General features: G+C 42.6%; 1 protein-coding gene across 3 annotated transcripts in view; it reads left to right on the top strand.

The window, feature by feature from the left end:
• The window catches only part of MALT1 (MALT1 paracaspase), a 95974-nt gene that overhangs the window by 27125 nt on the left and 46173 nt on the right, over positions 1–22676 (top strand). For all 3 annotated transcript variants that reach the window (XM_073680812.1, XM_073680804.1, XM_073680797.1), the window contains exons 2-5: positions 7452–7618; positions 13584–13705; positions 14147–14297; positions 17902–18077. In XM_073680812.1, the coding sequence (XP_073536913.1) occupies positions 7452–7618; positions 13584–13705; positions 14147–14297; positions 17902–18077 (616 nt within the window). The remainder of the gene's footprint in view (positions 1–7451; positions 7619–13583; positions 13706–14146; positions 14298–17901; positions 18078–22676) is intronic.

Below are 22676 nucleotides of genomic sequence, written 5' to 3'. Positions count from 1 at the left end.
TCTCATCTCTCCCCTCCCCCCCATGTGGATCTCTCATCTCTCCCCTCCCCCATGTGCATCTCTCATCTCTCCCCTCCCCCCATGTGCATCTCCCATTCCCCCCACTCCTAGTTAATTGTATTTAAAAAAAAATAAAACTTGTTATACTTACCCCCATGTGATCCCTGCAGAATCCTGGCGCTCGTCCAAATCGCTGACACCAGGTTCTCCTGACTTCCGGCCATGTGACGGCGCCGTCACATGACCGGAAGTCAGGGGAATCATGAAGGTGCTGCCGCAGCAGCGCAGCGCTAAGATGTCCCGGACCCGGCGCTTAGCATGCGGCCGGGGGCCCCATGAGGAGAGAGACGCACAAGAGGGGGGCTCCGAGGGGGCTCCTACCGGCCGGGCCCCATACTGGAGTCAGGGCAGTCATGCCCTGATGGCGGCCCTGCTGGAGGCTGGAGGGGCCCCCTCTCCCCGCGGACCGGCTGAAAAACCCCAACGGCCCGGTCCTGGTCCGCGGACCGGCGGTTGGGGACCTCTGATGTATAGTGTATTTTTTTTAGTTCAAGTGGTAAAAAAAAAAATCTGAAAATTTGTAAGAAAAAAAAAAGTTTGCTTTTGTCGTCATTTTCCGAGACCAGTAACGTTTTGATTTTTCAGGATATGGGGCCGGATGAGGGTTTATTTTTTACACCCTGAGCTGATGTTTTTACTGATACTGTTTGGGGGTAGATACGATGTTTTTATCGCCCCTTACTGCATTTTATTGCAATGTTGTGGTGGCCAAAAAAACGTAATTCTGTCATTTTGATTTATTTTCACGTTACACAGTTTACTGATCGGATTAATTTGTTTTATATTTTGATAGGTTAGACTTTTTTGAATGCAGCGATATCAAACATGTATTTTTTTATTGTTTTATTTTTAAGGGGCAAAAGGGGGTGATTTGAACATTTTTATTTTGTTTTTTAATTTTTTTCAGATTTTTAAAAACTTTTTTTCACATTTTACTTTATTTATTAGTCCCCTTAAGGGACTTGAAGCTACGATCGTCTGATCGCTTGTGCTATGCATAGCAGTGCATCAACACTGCTATGTATTGTGAAAATCACGATCTACTATGAACGCCGGCCACGGGCTGGCTTTCACAGGAGGATCGTAATGACAGGCACGGGGGTCATCAGTAGACCCCTGGCTGTCAAGACAACCCATCAGTTCCCCAGCGATCACATCACAAGCGTGCCTATGGGAGCGTGGAATGACGCGCCCCCCTGCTGGCATGTGTTGAATGCCACTATCAGAGATTGACATCAGGATTTAATAGGCTAATAGGAGCACATGACGACTTATTAAATCAGTCGTCATGTGCCGGGAAAGATGCGGGCTCGGTGTGGCAAAATAAGATGCTTTGAAAAGGTAAAGTGTTGTTAGTTTATTTTTATCAATTAACAAAATGCAAAGTCAATGAACAAAAGAGAAATCTAAATCACATCAATATTTGGTGACCGCCCTTTACCTTCAAAAATCCCAGAACCACACGGGGGTACCTACTGAATGACCTGCAGAGAGCTGGGACCAACGTTACACAGGCTGCCATCAGTCAGGGACTCAAATCCTGCAGTGCCAGACATGTCCCCCTGCTTAAGCCATTACATTTGGATGATCCAGAAGAGTATTGGGAGAATGTCATCTGGTCAGATCAAACCAAAGTAGAACTGTTTGGTAGAAACACAACTCATCGTGTTTAGAGGAGAAAGAATGCTGAGTTGCATCCAAAGAACACCATACCTACTGTGAAGCATGGGGGTGGCAACATCATGCTTTGGGGCTGTTTCTCTGCCAAGGGACCAGGACGACTGATCCATGTAAATGAAAGAATGAATGGGGCCATGTATCGTGAGATTTTGAGTGCAAACCTCCCTCCATAAGCAAGTGCATTGAAGATGAATCATGGCTGGGTCTTTCAGCATGACAATGATCCCAAGCGCACCGCCAGGGCAATGAAGGAGTGGCTTCGTAAGAAGCATTTCAAGGTCGTGGAGTGGCCTAGCCAGTCTCCAGATCTAAACCCTATAGAAAACATTTGGAGGGAGTTGAAAGTCCGTGTTGCCCAGTGACAGCCCCAAAACATTACTGCTCTAGAGGAGATCTGCATGGAGGAATGGGCCAACATACCAGCAACAGTGTGTGCCAACCTTGTGAAGACTTACAGAAAACGTTTGACCTCTGTCATTGCCAACAAAGGATATATAACAAAGTATTGAGATGAACTTTTGTAATTGACCAAATACTTATTTTCCACCAAAATTTGAAAAAAAATTCTTTCCGAATCAGACAATGTGATTTTCAGGATTTGTTTTCTCATTTTGTCTCTCATAGTTGAGGTCGACCTATGATGTCAATTACAGGCCTCGCTCATCTTTTTAAGTGGGAGAACTTGCACAATTGGTGGCTGACTAAATACTTTTTTTCCCCACTGTACATAAAAGAGCAGCGGCAACTGGTCGCGCTATTGGTGTGGCATGTAAGGACATCAAATTTGATTAATAAACTTGGTGTGCAAAAAAAAACATTAGTTTGTGACATGCACATTTTGTGAGATAGACAGTCACATTATAATAACAGTACAGTAGTTTGTGAAACACACAACTTGGGTGGCAGACACTGAGTTTACTTTTTTTTGTTGCAGTGACTCGCCCAGGGGGATATGGGGCACTCGGTACCCGGGCCTTGACGCTCTGTGGGATGTCACGGCAGTCGGCTCCCGGGCCCGTACCCTGGGGTCACTCTTTAAAAAGGGGTTTTGTTAACAGTTTTGTCTCATGACGCCACCAGTGGCTCCTGGTAATGAGTACCAGCGCTGCTGCAGACCTCCAGGGGATGATGGGATGGCAGCTGGGATGTTTCTGCTCCCCACAGGCGGAGCGGGCCCCCGGCACAGGGTTGATGAAAGGGATGCAGGAGAGAGGTGGCCAGGTCAGGGGGAATGACGGACATGCACACAGGGGATTCGCTTCAGTACCTTTACTGGTGTAGACGGCAGGTACGGTCCAGGGTACTTGATAGGAAGGGTGCACTTCTGGACTCTCCCAAGTGAGCGGGTATAAGGCCTCCTGATCTGTTTCTTCCTCTCACTCTGAAGCTTCTGACCAGCCTGAAACTAGGCCTAGCTTCTGTACTCTTTCACTCTCTTCACCTGCATGCTTGGTGGTAAGAACTTTCTTCTGGCTACCACTATCCCTGGACGCTGGGGCCTTCGTGGTTAAATGATTGTAGCTTCAGGTGGACCAGGGGTCTAGAATCCTCCTGGTATACCGGTTATTCCTACTGGGCGTAGAGGACCCTGTAGGCGCGGACCCAGTGTCCGGCTTGTGTTCTGGGGTGAGCCTAAGATGCTCCTCTGCCCCCAGAACTCCTCTCACTCTTATCCTTGCCTCCGGCCCCGCTCTAGGCCCCAAGGCTTCAGCACGTGCTTTAGGCCCTGGCTGGCCCTCAGCACAGCAGCTCACATGCTGCTTCTTCACTGATCTGACGTGCCAGCACACTCTGACTGCCTAACTCCACCCTCCAGTATATATATCCCTACCAGTGCTCCCTCTGGTGGTATGAGGTAGAAGGGTGGAGGTGTCTGTGATGTAATGAGGGCCTCTTGTGGAGAAGTCCGTCCATGCACCCTTTTGGGTCCTGTGGTACCTGTAATAGGAGGGTGCCACAGCAGCAATATTTTTGGTTCTGCATTAAGAATGGAAAAAATATGCAGTTAATATGCAACTATTAGGCTGACCAAGAAGTAGATTATGTTGTGGCTTGGCCCTTAAGAATGTGTTGAGAGATACAAGGGGAGTCCCTCAGATGTGAGCTGAAAGGCATGATGTAATGGTAGCTCACTGGAGTGCGGTATGTGGAAGATGACTGATAGTAGTTCCTTGGAGATCGTGTGGTGATACATCGATCAGAGACCTCAGGGGTCTTAGCAATGCATTTCTCAATCTTGCGTTCTTCTCCAAACCATTTGGGGGGTCTAATGTTGAAGGCTCAAGGACTTCCATTGATAGTTGATGACTGTGGTAGCACAAATGGAGCCATAGAATGGTCAGAAACCTAGATGAGCGTCAACACCAGGGGATCACTCAGAAAGTATTAAGTCAGACAATATACTGGAAACGTAGTCAGCACATAGGTAGAAGTCGGAATTAGGTGGAAAAACAAGGCTTGGTTGCAGTCAGGAACAAGACCATAATCAAGCTCAGGATCTGAGTCTGTAGAAAGATGTAATAATAGCAATAGCATCAGATGATCAGGAGCTTAGGAAGGGTGTACTGTACCTTGTCCGGTGCCAGGCGGCAGCGGAGGTCCCCTTTAAATAGGAGTTTCATATCAATTTAAAGTTTAATTGTCATTTGCAACGTTATGCTGCAATGTGGAGGGAGAGAAACAGACACACAGGTCAATTCTTCACAGCCGAGGATGAAGATAGGAGATGTCGAAGGACAAGTGGTGAAGTCGGGTTGTAGTCAGAGTAGACAGGACCATCAGGACAGACTTTCTGCGGGAAACAGGGGCAATGAGTAACCTTGAAATCGTAAACAGGAGGATACAGTAAACATCTACGTGTATCTTTCTGATAGTCATAGACCGCAAAATCCTCAGCTATCAAAGGGATATTACAACCAAAAAGCAGTAGAGTCGCACTAGCCTATAATATCCATCTAAGAAGGTGAGAATAACCTTTTAAAGGGAAGTACTCATCACTTTGAAACTTTCAGTACTTTTTAGAAATTGAAAGCATTGCGTTCCTCTTAATCTGTAAATTAGCTTTATCACAACTAGTACAAACACGAGGAGGTGAGCTCACAGCTGGACCGGGGGGAGTCAGTGGATGTTGTATACCTTGACTTCTCCAAAGCGTTTGATACCGTGCCACACAAAAGGTTGGTATATAAAATGAGAATGCTTGGTCTGGGGGATAATGTGTGCAAGTGGGTAAATAGCTGGCTGAGTGATAGAAAGCAGAGGGTGGTTATCAATGGAGTAAGCTCAGGGGGTGTCAGGGCTACTAGCGGGGGGCCTCAAGGGTCTGTCTTGGGCCCTATATTATTTAATATATTTATTAATGATCTAGTGGAAGGGTTGCATAGTAAAATAGCAATATTTGCAGATGATACTAAACTTTGTAAAGTAGTTAATACAGATGAGGATAGGGCACAGCTACAGGAGGATATAGATAAATTGGGGAGTTGGGCCAAAAAATGGCAAATGGGGTTCAATGCCGATAAATGTAAGGTCATGCACATGGGAAAGGAAAACAGCAGTCACCCATACATATTAAATGGGAAACCGTTGGGGAAGTCTGACATGGAGAAGGACCTGGGCGTCTTGGTTAATAGCAAATTAAATTGGAGTGCCCAGTGTCAGGCAGCAGCTGCGAAGGCAAATAGAGTCATGGCATGCATCAGAAGAGGAATAGGGGCATATGATGAGAACATTGTTCTTCCTCTGTATAAAGCGCTGGTAAGGCCGCACTTAGAATATTGTGTACAGTTCTGGGCTCCGGTGCTCAGGAAAGACATATTGGAGCTAGAGAGGGTACAAAGGAGGGCGACTAAGGTAATAAAGGGAATGGAGGGACTAGAATACCCAGAGAGGTTGTCAAAATTAGGCCTATTTACGTTGGAAAAGAGAAGGCTTAGGGGAGACCTCATAAACATGTATAAATACATCAGGGGGCAGTACAGAGATCTCTCCCATGACCTGTTTATACCAAGGATGGTGACAAAGACGAGGGGGCACACTATGCGTCTGGAGGAAAGGAGGTTCCTGCACCAGCATAGAAGGGGATAGACTCTGGAACTCTCTGGAAGAGGAAGTGGTGATGTCCAACTCACTTAATGAGTTCAAGAGAGGCCTGGACGCCTTTCTGGAGAACAATAAAATTACATCTTATGCTTAGTGATAGTTAGTTAATCCAGGGATTTAATCTGACTGCCAGACTGGAGTCGCGAAGTGAATTTTTCCTCAATGATGTAAATTGGCCTATACTGCATGGTTTTTTTTTGTTTTTTTTGCCTTCCCCTGGATCAACGCTGCGGAATAGCTGCAGTGCACAAGAAATAGGCTGAACTGGATGGATGCTTGTCTTTTTTCGGCCTTATAAACTATGTAACTATGTAACATCTACTGTTAGTAACCATCGTTTTAATTTTTATCAATAATACACATGAAAATAAAAAAACTTTGTAATATATCTGATCAGAGAAATCCGCTTCTTTCTCCTCCTGGATTTATTTTTCATTCTCAATTCATGGGTAAAAGCGGTATTAAGTGAAGACAGGTTTTCCCATTACTGAGAGAAGTGATGACAGTTGGTGCTTATAAGATTCTTTGGAAAGGGGAGGAGCTAGTTCCATAGAACTTTATAAGCACCAACTGTCATCTCTTCTCTCAGTAATGGGAAAGTCTGTCTTCACTGAAAACAGATTTGAATGGAGAATTTTAAGAATGAAAGATCAGTCCAGGAGGAGAAAGAAGCAGATTTCTCTGATGAGATATATTCTTATTTTCATACATACTATTGAGTTATGAAAAATAATTAAAGGAATGGTTTACTCTTTAAAGGAGGTTGTCCCAACTTAGCAAGCAGCATCAAGTTTTGGGGGGTTGGCGGGCAAACTAGGCAATCACACCAAGGCTCCTCTCCACAAATGTGCCCCCTATTTTTCCTGTCACATCCATCTTTGAAACGAGGCATCTGCCTTTCAAAAAATACTTAGTCAGCCTGCGCCCGGAGACCTAGCAGCCAGTTCTGCACTTGCATCACCAAAGCTGGAGCAGAAGAAGAACTGATGCGTTCACGATTCTGCCAGCAAATAGCAAAAACGCACTTCTGCACTGCAATGGTTGCAGTGGTTGCAATGGTTGGAATGCAAAGGTTGCATTCACACGTTGCTTTTTTTCCCCGACTTTTAAAAGTCGAGGCAAAAAAATGCTGAAATACAACTACAACTAGGGTGCTGCCATCAAACCTAAACTCCAAATGTAAAATGAACAAATTTAAAAAAAAAAAATAATTAAATAAACCACAAATAATAGCAATTAAAAGGGTTGTCCAGGCTAAATATAATGTTGCTCAGTGGCTTGGATTCACTGGCTGCACATGCTGAACACTGCTCTTTTTACTCTTTATAGTGTCGGAGACAGCTGAGATAGTGCTCAGCAGTTTCCAGCAGTCTCATGAACAATTACTAGAGCGTTGGCTCCATTCCTGAGTTGGAACAATATTGATTTGGCTTTTTTGAATGTAGGCTAAAGGCATTTCCATAGAATACTAGGGTGTTTAGACCTTATGCCTCAATTTGAGAGAAGTTGAACTTATTTTGTGTTTTTCTTATGTAACATATACAGACATGTGAAGACGGGATCTCACAATATCATAAATACTGAGCTTATGATTTACCGTTTCTCCACAGTTCCCAAGAACTTCATCAATGTTCTCTGAAGGTGATGGAGCCGGAAGGAAGCCCTGCCCGCAGTCTGCTGAGATTGATGGGCGATCAGGGGTGTACAGTAAAGGAGCTGGTAGAATTTTTACAAAATATCGGCCAGTCAAATGCTCTCCAGATCCTGAGCCCCCGTGGTGAGTAGACAGAAATTTGTTTTTCAGTCTTTTTTGGTCTTTTTGTAGATCATTTATATCATTCCCTAGAAAATAGACCTTAGTGGCAAATGATTGGCACCAACGTCACCTATGAAATGGGGTGACCTCTTGGTCCATTATTGTGCCGGACCATGGACGGAAAACCATTGGTGCAACCTGTGCATCTGCACAAGAGTCCAAGATATAAGGGGGCCACTGCCACCTCCAAAGCAGGTGGAATTATGCATGATGAGCTATTGGACTGCAAAGGGCCCACATATTGTTCTTGCACGGGGGCCTCTTCTGTCTGTGTCCACCAGTATGCCAGACCCAAGGCATACCACTGGGGGGTCCTCCGGTGTTGAGCTGGGCCATTCCAACCCTACATATGGATCCTTAAAAGTGGTCTTTGTATACTTGTGAGAGAACTGAGGCTTCGAAATGTGTTTCTAGACATAAGTAATATACAGATGTGATGAGTTTATTTGGGATGTGTTTTGCATAAGGCAACATCACCATGTGATTCTTTAAAGAAGACCTAATACCAGGACAAAAGTGTCCATTTTTTCCCCTTATTCTATCCCCTCTGCTCTCCTGAATATTCCAGTTTTTGGATTTTTTAAATCCGCCAGACGGTTCCAGAGATATGGACTTTTATATTTAGTGCTTCCTTTTATGGTCTTTACAAGGGGGCGTGGCTCTCAGGATAATTTATGCAGAGCAGCTTAAAACACACGCCCCCAAGGAGCCTGTGAACCACGCCCCCTGGCGAACGCCATAAAAATATTACTTAATTAAAAGGTCCATATCTCTGGAACCGTATATCGGATTTTAAAAACTAAAATAACGGAATACTCAGGGGAACAGCGGGAATAAACTATGAGCAAAAACTGGCAACTTTTGAGCAGGTGACAGGTCCTCTTTTAGGTAGATATCTCCACAGAAGAGGTGCTGTAGTGGGGACACTGAGCAGCAGAGGTGAGCGGTGGGGAGGGAATTAGTTTTTTTTCTATATGTTATGTTTATTATGCTTTTGGGGTCTCTCCAGAACACAATAAGGGACATTCAATTTGTGGGAAATAAATTAGCTGGAAATCAAATTTCCCAAGTAAATGCATGCGATTTGGCGAATTCGAATCTCATCAGATCCATTCATCTCAACCCAGAATGTTTGTTTATAACGCAGAAATCCTATTGATTTAACCCCTCACCAGAACGTACAAGGTCAGCTCCATATCCATGTAGCGGGCTCAGCTGAAGTCACCCATGCCTGCCATGTTGGTACTTCTATGAAGCCTAGCCACAGGCTGGGCTTCATAGGAGACTATGATATTCTCTATATACTGCTATATTGTGATTTTGCGGCATATATAGGCATTTAGACAATTGTACGTTTAAGTTCAAAAGGGGACTAAAAAATGAAGCTTTTTTTACATTTTTGATTTTTTTTTTTTGCTACTTAAATAAAAAAAATACAAATTTGATATCGCTGTAATCGTAATGATGTGGAGAATCACTTTTCCAGGTCCCTATTACTGCACAATGAATACTGTGAAAACAAGACGCAAAAAACAATGGCAAAATATATATTTTTTTTTTTTGCATTTTATTTGGAATTTTTTTATTTTACTGTTTTTCCCCAGTACATTGTATAGTAAAATGAATGGTGTCATTCAAAACTGCATGTCCCCTGAAAAAAAAAAAACCCTCATAAGTCTTCGTTCCCACAAAGAGCTTTTGGTGAGTTTTTGATGTTGCAGATTTTCTGCATCATTTCTGCACCCATTAAGTAAAATAGGTTGCTTGCATTTTTTTCGAAAATACGCAGCATAAAAAAACTCATCGTGGGAATGTAGCCTCACGTCAATGGAAAAATAATAAAGTTAAGGCTCTTGCAAACGGAAAGGCGAAAACAAAAGCACAAAAAATAAAGTTAAGGCTCTTGCAAACGGAAAGGCGAAAACAAAAGCACAAAAACAAAGTAGATAAAAAAAAAAAGTGTAATGCTTCAGTTACCCTGTGGAGGCACTGCAGAATAATTGAACACTTGCTGCCATGCCTTCACTGATGACAGCTGATCATTGGTGGCCCGAACAGAGTGATATCATCTCATTATCAGCAAAATATCAAATTACTTTTGGAAACCAGGATGTGGATAATATTATGAAATACGAAAAATTAAAGGGAAAAGTAAAAAAATGTACGATATATAAAAATACTTGTATTTGTAACGTAAAGATGTTTTCTGATGAATTGGTTTTGCACTGCTGAGTAGATGTGTCATAGTGAGGCCACTTCCTTGTGGGTTTGTCAATGCCGCCTGCTGTACATGAGTAATTCTCGGCCCCTGGGGAAGCAGATTTCCTGGGTGAAACACTATGAAACAAGTATCTACTTCACCACTTTCTACTTTGGAGCGGATGGTCAGGAGCGACTGTCAGGTGACAGCTAATGTAACATTATGTAATGACCGGCATTACACTTCTCCCGAACATTATGATATATTGATTACTAACGCTCGCCATACCCACAGATTCCTGACAGCTGAATGGTCCTAGATCAGATCAACAGGTCACAACACTCGGAACCCAAACTATCATCCCTGGAGCAAGAAAACAGTGTAGAGATCCAGAGCAGCGTTATGTAGTCGCCAGTCTCTAGTACTGCAGCTCAGCCCCAATTCAATAGGATGTGAGCTGCAGTACTCAAGAGCGGCCACTACACTGTGTACAGAGCAGTGCGGTTACGGTTCAATGTGTTTATCTCCGGCCATCTTTGGAGCTGGTAGTTTGGAGGTTGGGTGCCGTACCTCTGATTATCCTTATTTGATATTGATGAACTTTCCCAGGAGAAAAAAGTCATTAATATCACAATTCTGGACAACGTCTTTAAGGCTTAATTTTTTTTCTTACTTTGGATTTGTATGTCTGGATGTGGATAGTAGATAGACAGATAGCTATGAGATAAGATTGGGACCTAGAGTTAAACAAAAACATTCACAGGACCCATATTGATAGTCCTTGGGAACTGAACTAGAACTTTGTGAATTAGACAAGTCTTTACTATTCAACCCCCCACAACCCCTCCATCCTTCCATATAACAGACCAATGTCCTTCCCCCATAACCTTTCTTCCCACCATCACTGAAGAAGAGCTTACTCATCATCTCTCCAAATCCCACTTCACCCCTTGTGCACTTGACCTTATCTCATCCCACCACCTCCCCAACCTCACTAGCACACTTATCCTGGCACTAACCCAACTTATCATTCACCTCTGGTGTCTTCTCATCTGCTTTCAAACATGCCACAATCACACCTATCCTGAAGAAACCATTCCTTGACCCAACCTCTACGTCTCGCTATTGCCTCATATTGCTGCTCCGGTTCGCCAAAAAAAACTCCTCGAACAGCACGTACACACTGAACTTTCCTCCCACCTATCATCCACCTCACTCTTTGACTATCTACAATCCGGCTTGCACCCCACCAGTCCACCGAAACTGCCATCACCAAAATTACTGACTACTTACTAACCACCAAAGCTAACAGACAATTCTCTATACTCCTCATTCTAGACTTGTCCGCTCTCTTCCTCATATTTGATCACTTCCTCCTACTATAAGGTCCTCTCTTCTCAATGATCTTGCCCTCTCCTGGATCTCCTCATACCTCACTAACCACACATTTAGCATCTCCTACACTACCTCCTCATCCGACTCTCTCTGTTGATGTTCCTCATGGCTCTATTCTGGGACCCATACTCTTCTCAATCTATACCATTGCCCTGGGACAACTCATAAAGTCCATTGGCTTCCAGTATCATTTTTATGCTGATGACACTCAGATCTTCCTCTTTGTCCCCGAAAAGGAATAAAGCAATGCAGAATTATGTGCATTGCTTTGATCCGTTTTTGCGCCAATTTGGCTGTTGAAATGATATCATCCTATTACTTATTCTGGCTGTACATCTATATCTCTCACACTAACTCTCTGTCCAAGACATCACTTCTCTGCTGTCTGTAATCTCAGAGTGTCTATTGGCCATATCCTTCTTCTCATCACATTTTCTAAAACACAATGGGGACAAAATCCAATTTATCATGTTTCCTCAATCCCACTCAACCCCCCTACCCGATCTATCACACTAAATGACTTCACACTATCCCCTGTCTCACAAGTCCACTGCTTCGGAGTAACTGTCATGGGTGTGTCAGGTGTGACATACAGTCATTATAGATCCAGCTGTAGAAGGTCACTGCGCTTGGCTTTGCAGACGCCTTCTTGATCCTTTCATCTCTATAGTGTAGTGATATCCTTCTTCTTCTAGGACCTAGCAGTGACCTCCACCTTCTGCTGCTAATTGACACACCCTTGCTGGATGTTTAAATACCTTCAGTCGATCCAGAGAGTCGCCGGTGATAGCTCTATTTTCCTCTGTCTGACTGAAGTACTAGTAGTCGGCTAGTTTCTTCTTGGAGTTTCCTTGGAGGATAGTTGTTGTGATCTCTCTGGTGTCTTCTCAAGCTAAGTGTATTCCCTTGTCTGTTTACCTGTTTGTCTTTAGTTGCAGTGGGGATTGACTAGTGCTCACTCTGTCCCCTCCTTACCTAGGGCCTATCGCAAGGGGCAGTCAGGGATTAGGTTTCCTGTTCAGCGATAGGTGCGGAACCTATTTAGAGACGATAGGGAAGTCAGGGTCTCCAGTCCCCCTTTCCCTAGCGTTTGGGCTTTCTTCCCCACTTCCCGTCGTTGTGCACTTGGTTCTTCCCTCACCTTGCGTGACAGTAACCCTTGACTCTGCCCTGTCCTTCAAACCTCACATCCAAGCTCTTACCACCTCCTGCCGCCTCAGACTCAAAAATATTTCCAGAATTCGTCCTTTCTTCAACACTCAGTCTACTAAAATGTTACCAGATGCCCTCATCATCTCCCGCCTCGACTACTGCAACATCTTCCTCTGTGGCCTCCCAGCTAACACTATCGCACCTCTCCAGTCCATCCGTAACTCTTCTGCCCAACTAATCTACCTCTTCCCTCGCTGCTCCTCTACCTCTACCCTCTGCAAATCGCTTCACTGGCTTCCAATTCCCCAACAAATTCAGATTAAACTATGAACAATGACTTACTTTCTCAAAAGTAATCTCCGGTCATCACAAGACCTTTTCAGTCCTCCTCGTACGTTTCTCACCCAATCGCCTCCAAGGCTTCTTGCAAGAATCCCCCATCCTCTGGAATTCCAGGCCACATTTGTCTCCCACATTTGGAACGTTCAGACGGAACCTAAAAACTCATTTCTTTAGGAAGCTTCGCGGCCGGAAATAACCCCGCTGCCTCCTCACCACCACCGGAGCTGCTGCAACCCCTGACCTACTGTCTCCTGCCCCATTACCCTGTAGACTGTAAGCCCGCGAGAACAAGGTCCTCTCCCCTCTATACCAGTCTGTCACTGTTAGTTCATTGTAATTTGTATATGTATTGTGTTTGTAAACCTTTTTCACATATATAGCACCATGGAATCAATGGTGCATAAAAAATAATTAATTATAACCTTCTCCAACCTGCTAGCATCTCCTGATTAGTTGGTCCCAGTGACATTATACCTTCTTCGCCCCACAACATAATGAAATTGCAGATCCTCCTAACCAAAAGAGGCCTGAGGATGTCACATATTCCCTCTGGCCCAGTGGTCATGGACTACCAACATGACCACTGGACCAGGGTCCTGCAAATGTTGATGCTCAACTCTATTGGGATACAATGCAAATATCACCCTAGACATGCCATGTATCTTATATGGCACCGGGGCCATTAGGTCACCAGTTAGCCCAAGATAAAGTATCTCCTAATTAGGATCTATGAATCTGGTGGACAGACTGCTGCAAAGTCGTATGCTGCGTATTGGTCGTTCTATTATCTAGCTTGTATAATTACAGCGTGACTTTAATTACTTTTTTTGCTTTTAGGGGTTAAAGTTGTCGTACACCCAGCATCGATGGCGGTGCGGTCTGGACAAATGGTGAAGCTGTGCTGTGTAGCCGCCGAACACCCTGTTGTTAATTACCAGTGGTTCAAAATGGATAAGGAGGTGCATTCTTTTCTTCTATATCTCCAGCATAGGTGCAGATTTAGAGAATAGTCTTCAGCCTATATTGAAGTTTGGCAGTGGAAACAAGTGCAGAATTGACAGATTTCCTGGACTATCATGGACATGTATACATGCATGGTTGAAAAGAAAAAAGGAAAAAAAAAGTCTGGTAGCAAAATTGGATATAAACTCTAAATAATGAAATTCTAACTGCACCCACCAGAGGGAGCTGAAGAGCTGATTGCATACTGCTTTAGTATTGAGTTCTATGTATAAACAGTATGGATTGAGCTCCTCCTAGCTTTAGACAAAGGCAGCTAACATTTTTTTTTATCAGGCATTTAGATCTATACACTGATTAGTTCATCAAGAATAGACATTGATTTTTAAGTCGTTGGCTAATCTTCAGCCCCATCACCACTTATGCTTTATTTTATACAGGTTCCCTATGGCAATTCATCAGAGCTGACATTTAACCCTGTGGATGTAGATGATGCCAGCTTCTACATTTGCCGAGTCAATGACTCTCACACATTTGATTACAGCAACTGGGCTCAGCTGGAAGTAATTGAAAGCAACTTGGCATGTCATGGTAAGTTATACAAGGCATCCAGAGGGGAAGAAGGCTGCACCGTGTAATGAAGTAACTGTGTGCCCCAGTGGGTCTCATCAATTCTTAGAAAATTGGTTGATCTAAATGTATCTTGTCCTTCTCTATGTTTGATGTATCACTGCCGCAGCTCTTCCCTCCCTCTCACAGCAGCATGCAGCTTCACACATAACTTCATGAGATAAAAAGTAAAGCAATTAACCAGCACTCCTATGTAATTTTCAGATAACATATCAAAATGCACTGTGCCAATTGATATAACAGCAGCAGGTCTCAGAATTTGGTGGGGTTTAGGGGACATCTTTTAACTATCCAAAGTTTTTTTCTTTATTTGTCCTTTTTCAACACTCAACAGTGTTACTTACAACCTTATGTAAGTAAGATAGTATTGTATGTACAGAAATATAACTTCTATAATACTGCCCCCTATGTACAGGAATATAACTACTATAATACTGCTCCTATGTACAGAAATATAACTACTATAATACTGCCCCCTATGTACAGAAATATAACTACTATAATACTGCCCCCTATGTACAGAAATATAACTACTATATTACTGCCCCTATGTACAAGAATATAATTACTATAATACTGCCCCCTGTGTACAAGAATATAACTACTATAATACTGCTCCTATGTACAAGAATATAACTACTATAATACTGCTCCTATGTACAAGAATATAACTACTATAATACTGCCCCTATGTACAAGAATATAACTACTATAATACTGATCCTATATACAAGAATATAACTACTATAATACTGCCCCTATGTACAAGATTATAACTACTATAATACTGCCCCTATGTACAAGAATATAACTACTATAATACTACCCCTATGTACAAGAATATAACTACTATAATACTGCTCCTATGTACAAGAATATAACTACTATAATACTGCTCCTATGTACAAGAATATAACTACTATAATACTTCCCCCTATGTACAAGAATATAACTACTATATTACTGCCCCTATGTGCAAGAATATAATTACTATAATACAGCCCCCTGTGTACAAGAATATAACTACTATAATACTGCTCCTATGTACAAGAATATAACTACTATAATACTGCCCCTATGTACAAGAATATAACTACTATAATACTGCTCCTATGTACAAGAATATAACTACTATAATACTGCCCCCTATGTACAAGAATATAACTACTATAATACTGCTCCTATGTACAAGAATATAACTACTATAATACTGTCCCCTATGTACAAGAATATAACTACTATAATACTGCTCCTATATACAAGAATATAACTGCTATAATACTGCCCCTATGTACAAGAATATAACTACTATAATACTGCTCCTATGTACAAGAATATAACTACTATAATACTGCTCCTATATACAAGAATATAACTGCTATAATACTGCCCCTATGTACAAGAATATAACTACTATAATACTGCTCCTATGTACAAGAATATAACTACTATAATACTGCTCCTATGTCCAAGAATATAACTACTATAATACTGCCCCTATGTACAAGAATATAACTACTATAATACTGCTCCTATGTACAAGAATATAACTACTATAATACTGCTCCTATGTACAAGAATATAACTACTATAATACTGCTCCTATGTACAAGAATATAACTACTATAATACTGCCCCTATGTACAAGAATATAACTACTATAATACTGCTCCTATGTACAAGAATATAACTACTATAATACTGCTCCTATGTACAAGAATATAACTACTATAATACTGCTCCTATGTACAAGAATATAACTACTATAATACTGCTCCTATGTCCAAGAATATAACTACTATAATACTGCCCCTATGTACAAGAATATAACTACTATAATACTGCTCCTATGTACAAGAATATAACTACTATAATACTGCTCCTATGTCCAAGAATATAACTACTATAATACTGCCCCTATGTACAAGAATATAACTACTATAATACTGCTCCTATGTACAAGAATATAACTACTATAATACTGCTCCTATGTACAAGAATATAACTACTATAATACTGCTCCTATATACAAGAATATAACTGCTATAATACTGCCCCTATGTACAAGAATATAACTACTATAATACTGCTCCTATGTACAAGAATATAACTACTATAATACTACTCCTATGTCCAAGAATATAACTACTATAATACTGCCCCTATGTACAAGAATATAACTACTATAATACTGCTCCTATGTACAAGAATATAACTACTATAATACTGCTCCTATGTCCAAGAATATAACTACTATAATACTGCTCCTATGTACAAGAATATAACTACTATAATACTGCCCCTATGTACAAGAATATAACTACTATAATACTGCTCCTATGTACAAGAATATAACTACTATAATACTGCTCCTATGTACAAGAATATAACTATTATAATACTTCCCCCTATGTACAAGAATATAACTACTATATTACTGCCCCTATGTACAAGAATATAATTACTATAATACAGCCCCCTGTGTACAAGAATATAACTACTATAATACTGCTCCTATGTACAAGAATATAACTACTATAATACTGTCCCCTATGTACAAGAATATAACTACTATAATACTGCTCCTATATACAAGAATATAACTGCTATAATACTGCCCCTATGTACAAGAATATAACTACTATAATACTGCTCCTATGTACAAGAATATAACTACTATAATACTGCTCCTATATACAAGAATATAACTGCTATAATACTGCCCCTATGTACAAGAATATAACTACTATAATACTGCTCCTATGTACAAGAATATAACTACTATAATACTGCTCCTATGTCCAAGAATATAACTACTATAATACTGCCCCTATGTACAAGAATATAACTACTATAATACTGCTCCTATGTACAAGAATATAACTACTATAATACTGCTCCTATGTCCAAGAATATAACTACTATAATACTGCCCCTATGTACAAGAATATAACTACTATAATACTGCTCCCTATGTACAAGAATATAACTACTATAATACTGCCCCTATGTACAAGAATATAACTACTATAATACTGCTCCTATGTACAAGAATATAACTACTATAATACTGCTCCTATGTCCAAGAATATAACTACTATAATACTGCCCCTATGTACTAGAATATAACTACTATAATACTGCCCCTATGTACAAGAATATAACTACTATAATACTGTCCCTATGTACAAGAATATAACTACTATAATACTGCCCTTATGTACAAGAATATAACTACTATAATACTGCCCCCTATGTACAAGAATATAACTACTATAATACTGCTCCCTATGTACAAGAATATAACTACTATAATACTGCTCCTATGTACAAGAATATAAGTGCTATAACAAAAACTTCAACAACCTTTTAAATAAAATTATTGGCTGCCCCCTTCCTACAGGTAATGTGCCTTGCCTCTTAAATCCTGTGTAAACATGCAGCATCTCTAGTGTATTACCAGCTGTGCCGACATGAGTCTGGGCATGAGTAAAATCTAGCTAAAAATGCTGTGAATGGGTTCGGTGGCTCTGAGCTGAGTGACACATCATTTCCTTTTTCCTAGGAATCTCTATGTTACCAGACTACAGGCTTCAGATCTGTAACCAACCAGAGTCCCAAACGCTGGAGGCAGGGGCCAAGCTGGTGCTGGACTGTGCCGCCATAGGAAAACCCCTGCCGTGTTACCAGTGGTACAGGAATGGCACAGCAGTTGTGGAAGCGACAAACAGGCTGTATACGGTATACGTGCTCATTATATTATATGCACTTCATAGAGTGACAATTAATTAATGCAGTTGTCACATCTTCTACAATGTTTGTCAGTCAACTGTCTGCAGACCATCATTAGCTCCAACAGGAGTTTCCACTCAGCTTTCCAAATACAGTGCCGGCAAAAAAAATCTTTACATATAAAATCCACATCATAATTTCACTTTTTAAAAGTGTACACAATGGAGGAGATGATAAAAAACTGTCTAATATTAAAGCTGGCTTTGTTGCAAATATCAACCAATCAATGCTCAGTTTTCACTTCTCTGTTCAAGCGAAAGCTGCACTCTGATTGGTTGTTATGTGCAGCTCAGCCAGTTTTGCTATTAGGCAGTCTTTTATTATCTCCCTCAGTTTTATATTATCTCCCACAATGGGTCGAAAGAAGCTTAAAATGGAAGAGAAATCCCGTGCCTTGACTCTGCTCGAGAAGGGGGATTCAGTGATTGCTGTAGCTAGAGATCTGGGAGTGTCAAGAGAAGCAATTTTCAACTGAAGCGGTCGGCGGCATTATTGCCTCCTGGGATGGTACCGCAGAGGAAGTCAGGCTCTGGCGCACCTAAGAAGACTTCACCAAGGACTGATAAGCTTCTGGAGCGTGAAGTGATGTCACATCCTTCTATAACTGCCGTTGAAATAAAAAATAAGTACTCTATGCTCCTCCAGAACATCGCAACTAGGACAATTCGTCACCGCCTGCAGAAGGACCTGGGTCTACCAAGTTGCCGTGCCGCAAAGAAGCCCCTGCTCACAGCAGCAATGAAGAAGAAAAGGCTGGCCTTTTGTAAGAAATATCAAGATTGGACATCTGAAGAGTGGAAGAAAGTGATGTTTAGTGATGAGAGCACTTTCAGGCTGGTCAGGGGAGGCTCAAAGGTTGTGCGTCGTCCGAGTACAGTGTCACGTTATGACCCAAAATATACAGTTAAGACTGTTAAACACCCTGACAGTGTGATGGTGAGGGGTGCAATCAGTGGAAGCATGGGCAGGGCAGGTTTGTACTTCCTTCCCAAGATTGTAACTATGAAAGCAAGCAATTATATTACTGTTTTGGAAGAACACATGCTTACTTTTTGGGTCATACATCAGTGTGATTACTTTATGCATGATGGAGCCCCTGTCCACAAAGCCAAGGCCGTGAGAAAGTTTCTCAGTGACCATAACATTAACATTTTAGAGTGGCCAGGTAATTCCCCTGACCTTAACCCCATAGAAAATGCCTGGAATTTAATGAAAAACAAGGTTCAAGAGACACGACCCAGCAACATCAACAATCTAAAGGAGGTGCTGAAGACACTGTGGGTAAACATGGACTCCACCTACTTAGCCAGCCTTGCTGAGTCCATGCCTAAACGACTGCAGATGGTGATAAAATGTAAGGGTGACATGACAAAATACTAATTGTAATCAAATATCCACAATAAAACACTTGAATCCACTTGAATATTAAGATTTTGTGGTTTCATTGAACTTGTAAAGATTTTTTTTGCCGGCACTGTATCTTATACAAGACCCTCTAATTCGATAAAATAATTACCAAATAATTAGAAAACTGGCGTAAAACCCCTTCATTGTACAAAATTACAACGCCCTTCTTAATATATTGGGTCCAAAGTTCAGTTTATTAAAAGGGTTGTTCATCTTTTGGGACAGTTTTCTTTTTTTTACATAAGTAGTGTTTTGACGGTTGTGATCCCATCAGAATTCTCCATCTTTCTGCAAAAAGTTGACTTAAAACTTTATCAGATTTCACACACAAGTCCTGAAAGAAGACAAAAAAAAACAAATCATACAAAACAAGTCAAAGATATTAGACTTTGTCTTTTCTTTTATTACATCACATGTCGGTGAGTGGGAAAAGTATGTGAACCCTTTGCTTTCAGTACCTGGTGTGACCACTTATGCAGCAATAACTTCATCTATCTAAACCAGGGGTCCTCAAACTTTTTAAACAGGGGGCCAGTTCACGGTCCCTCAGACCATTGGAGGGCCGGAATATAGTTTTTAAAAAAAAACATGAACAAATTCCTATGCACACTGCACATATCTTATTTTGAAGTAAAAAAAAACAATACAGGAACAAATACAATATTTAAAATGAAGAACAAGTAAAGTTAAATCAACCGGTATTTCAGTAGGTAGGTAACTGTACCCAATAGGCAGCGTAGGTCCCCAATAGGCAGGTAAATGTCCCCAATAGGCAGCATAGGTCCCCAATAGGCAGCGTAGGTCCCCAATAGGCAGGTAAATGTCCCCAATAGGCAGCATAGGTCCCCAATAGGCAGCATAGGTCCCCAATCGGCAGGTAAATGTCCCCAATAGGCAGCATAGGTCCCCAATAGGCAGCATAGGTCCCCAATAGGCAGGTAAATGTTCCCAATAGGCAGCATAGGTCCCCAATAGGCAGGTAAATGTACCCAATAGGCAGCCCTCAATGGGCAGGTAAATGTTCCCAATAGGTTGGCTGTTTCCCCCTTATAATGCCATATGCAGGCTGTTCCCCCCTTATAATGCCCCATGCAGGCTGTTCCCCCCTTATAATGCCCCATGCTGGATGCCACCCCCCATATAATGCCCCATGCAGGATGTCCCTTTCTCACACCATATAATGCCCCATGCAAGATATCACTCCCCTGTCTTTATAATGCCCCATGCAGGATGTCCCTTCCCCCCCCATATAATGCCCCATGCAGGATGTCACCCCCCATATCATGCCCCATGCAGGATGTCACCCCCCATATAATGCCCCATGCAGGATGTCACCCCCCCATATAATGCCCCATGCAGGATATCACTCCCCTGTCTTTATAATGCCCCATGCAGCATGTCACCCCCCCATATTATGCCCCATGCAGGATGTCACCCCTCCCATATAATGCCCCATGCAGCATGTCACCCCCCCATATAATGCCACATGCAGGATGTCACCCCCCATATAATGCCCCATGCAGGATATCACTCCCCTGTCTTTATAATGCCCCATGCAGCATGTCACCCCCCCATATAATGCCCCATGCAGCATGTCACCCCCCCATATAATGCCCCATGCAGCATGTCACCCCCCCATATAACGCCACATGCAGGATGTCACCCCCCATATAATGCCCCATGCAGGATATTACTCCCCTGTCTTTATAATGCCCCATGCAGCATGTTACCCCCCCATATAATTACCCATGCAGCATGTCACCCCCCCCATATAATGCCCCATGCAGCATGTCACCCCCCCATATAATTCTCCATGCAGCATGTCACCCCCCCATATAATTACCCATGCAGGATGTCACCCCCCCATATAATGCCCCATGCATGATGTCACCCCCCCATATTATGCCCCATGCAGCATGTCACCCCCCCATATTATGCCCCATGCAGCATGTCACCCCCCCCATATTATGCCCCATGCAGCATGTCACCCCCCCATATTAAGCCCCATGCAGCATGTCCCCCCCATATTATGCCCAATGCAGCATGTCACCCCCCCATATTATGCCCCATGCAGCATGTCACCCCCCCATATTATGCCCCATGCAGGATGTCCCTTTCCCCCCATATCATGCCCCATGCAGGATGTCACCCCCCCATATTATACCCCATGCAGGATGTCACCCCCCCATATTATACCCCATGCAGGATGTCACCCCCCCATATTATACCCCATGCAGGATGTCACCCCCCCATATTATGCCCCATGCAGGATGTCCCTTTCCCCCCATATCATGCCCCATGCAGGATGTCACCCCCCCATATTATACCCCATGCAGCATGTCACCCCCCCATATCATGCCCCATGCAGGATGTCCCTTTCCCCCCATATCATGCCCCATGCAGGATGTCACCCCCCCATATTATACCCCTTGCAGGATGTCACCCTCCATATAATGATCTATGCCTCCATACATTAAAAAAAAAAAAAAAAAATCCAATACTCACCTCACTTCTCACTTGCTGCCGCTGCTCTGGTCTGGACTCCAGCGTCGCGGCGGCGTTGTCCCGCTCTGCGCTGCCTGTGACGCCCTCTGACCTGAGACGTCACAGGAAGCTCAGAGCACTGAAGACAGTGGATCTGCAGAGGCACGGGGAGAGGTAAGTACCCGCCTGCTGGAGCCCTGAGCAAGCGGGGGGAAGGGCGGGCAATGGCACCGCTCTCCTCTCCTCCGCTCATAGCCCGGCGGGCTGGATAAAAGTCCTCCGCGGGCCGCATGTAGTTTGAGGACCCCTGATCTAAACATTTCCAGTAATTGTGGACTAGTCCTGCACTTTGGCTTGGAGGAATTTTAGCTCATTCCTTCCTAGAAAACAGCTTCACCTGTTATGTTGGTGGGTTTTCTCCATAAATGTCTCGCTTCTGGTCCTTCCACAACATTTCTTTACGATTAAGGTCAAGAGTGTGACTTGTCCTTTCCAAAACTTGAAATTTCTTCTCCTTTCTTTCCTCTTCTTTAACCATTCTTTGGAGAACGACTTGTGGCTTTGGTCGTCTTCTTGCTGCATGACCCACGTTCTTTTGAGACTTAGCTCATGGACAGATGTCCTGACATTTACCTTTAGAATTTTCTGGAAGAATTC

This window comes from Phyllobates terribilis, unplaced genomic scaffold (genome assembly GCF_046119375.1).
Source record: "Phyllobates terribilis strain yellow unplaced genomic scaffold, ASM4611937v1 Scaffold_1__5_contigs__length_1240528914, whole genome shotgun sequence".
NCBI classification, from domain to species: Eukaryota; Metazoa; Chordata; class Amphibia; order Anura; family Dendrobatidae; genus Phyllobates; species Phyllobates terribilis.
The sequence above is the reverse complement of the archived record's forward strand: the minus strand, read 5'-3'. Positions and strand labels throughout refer to the sequence as shown.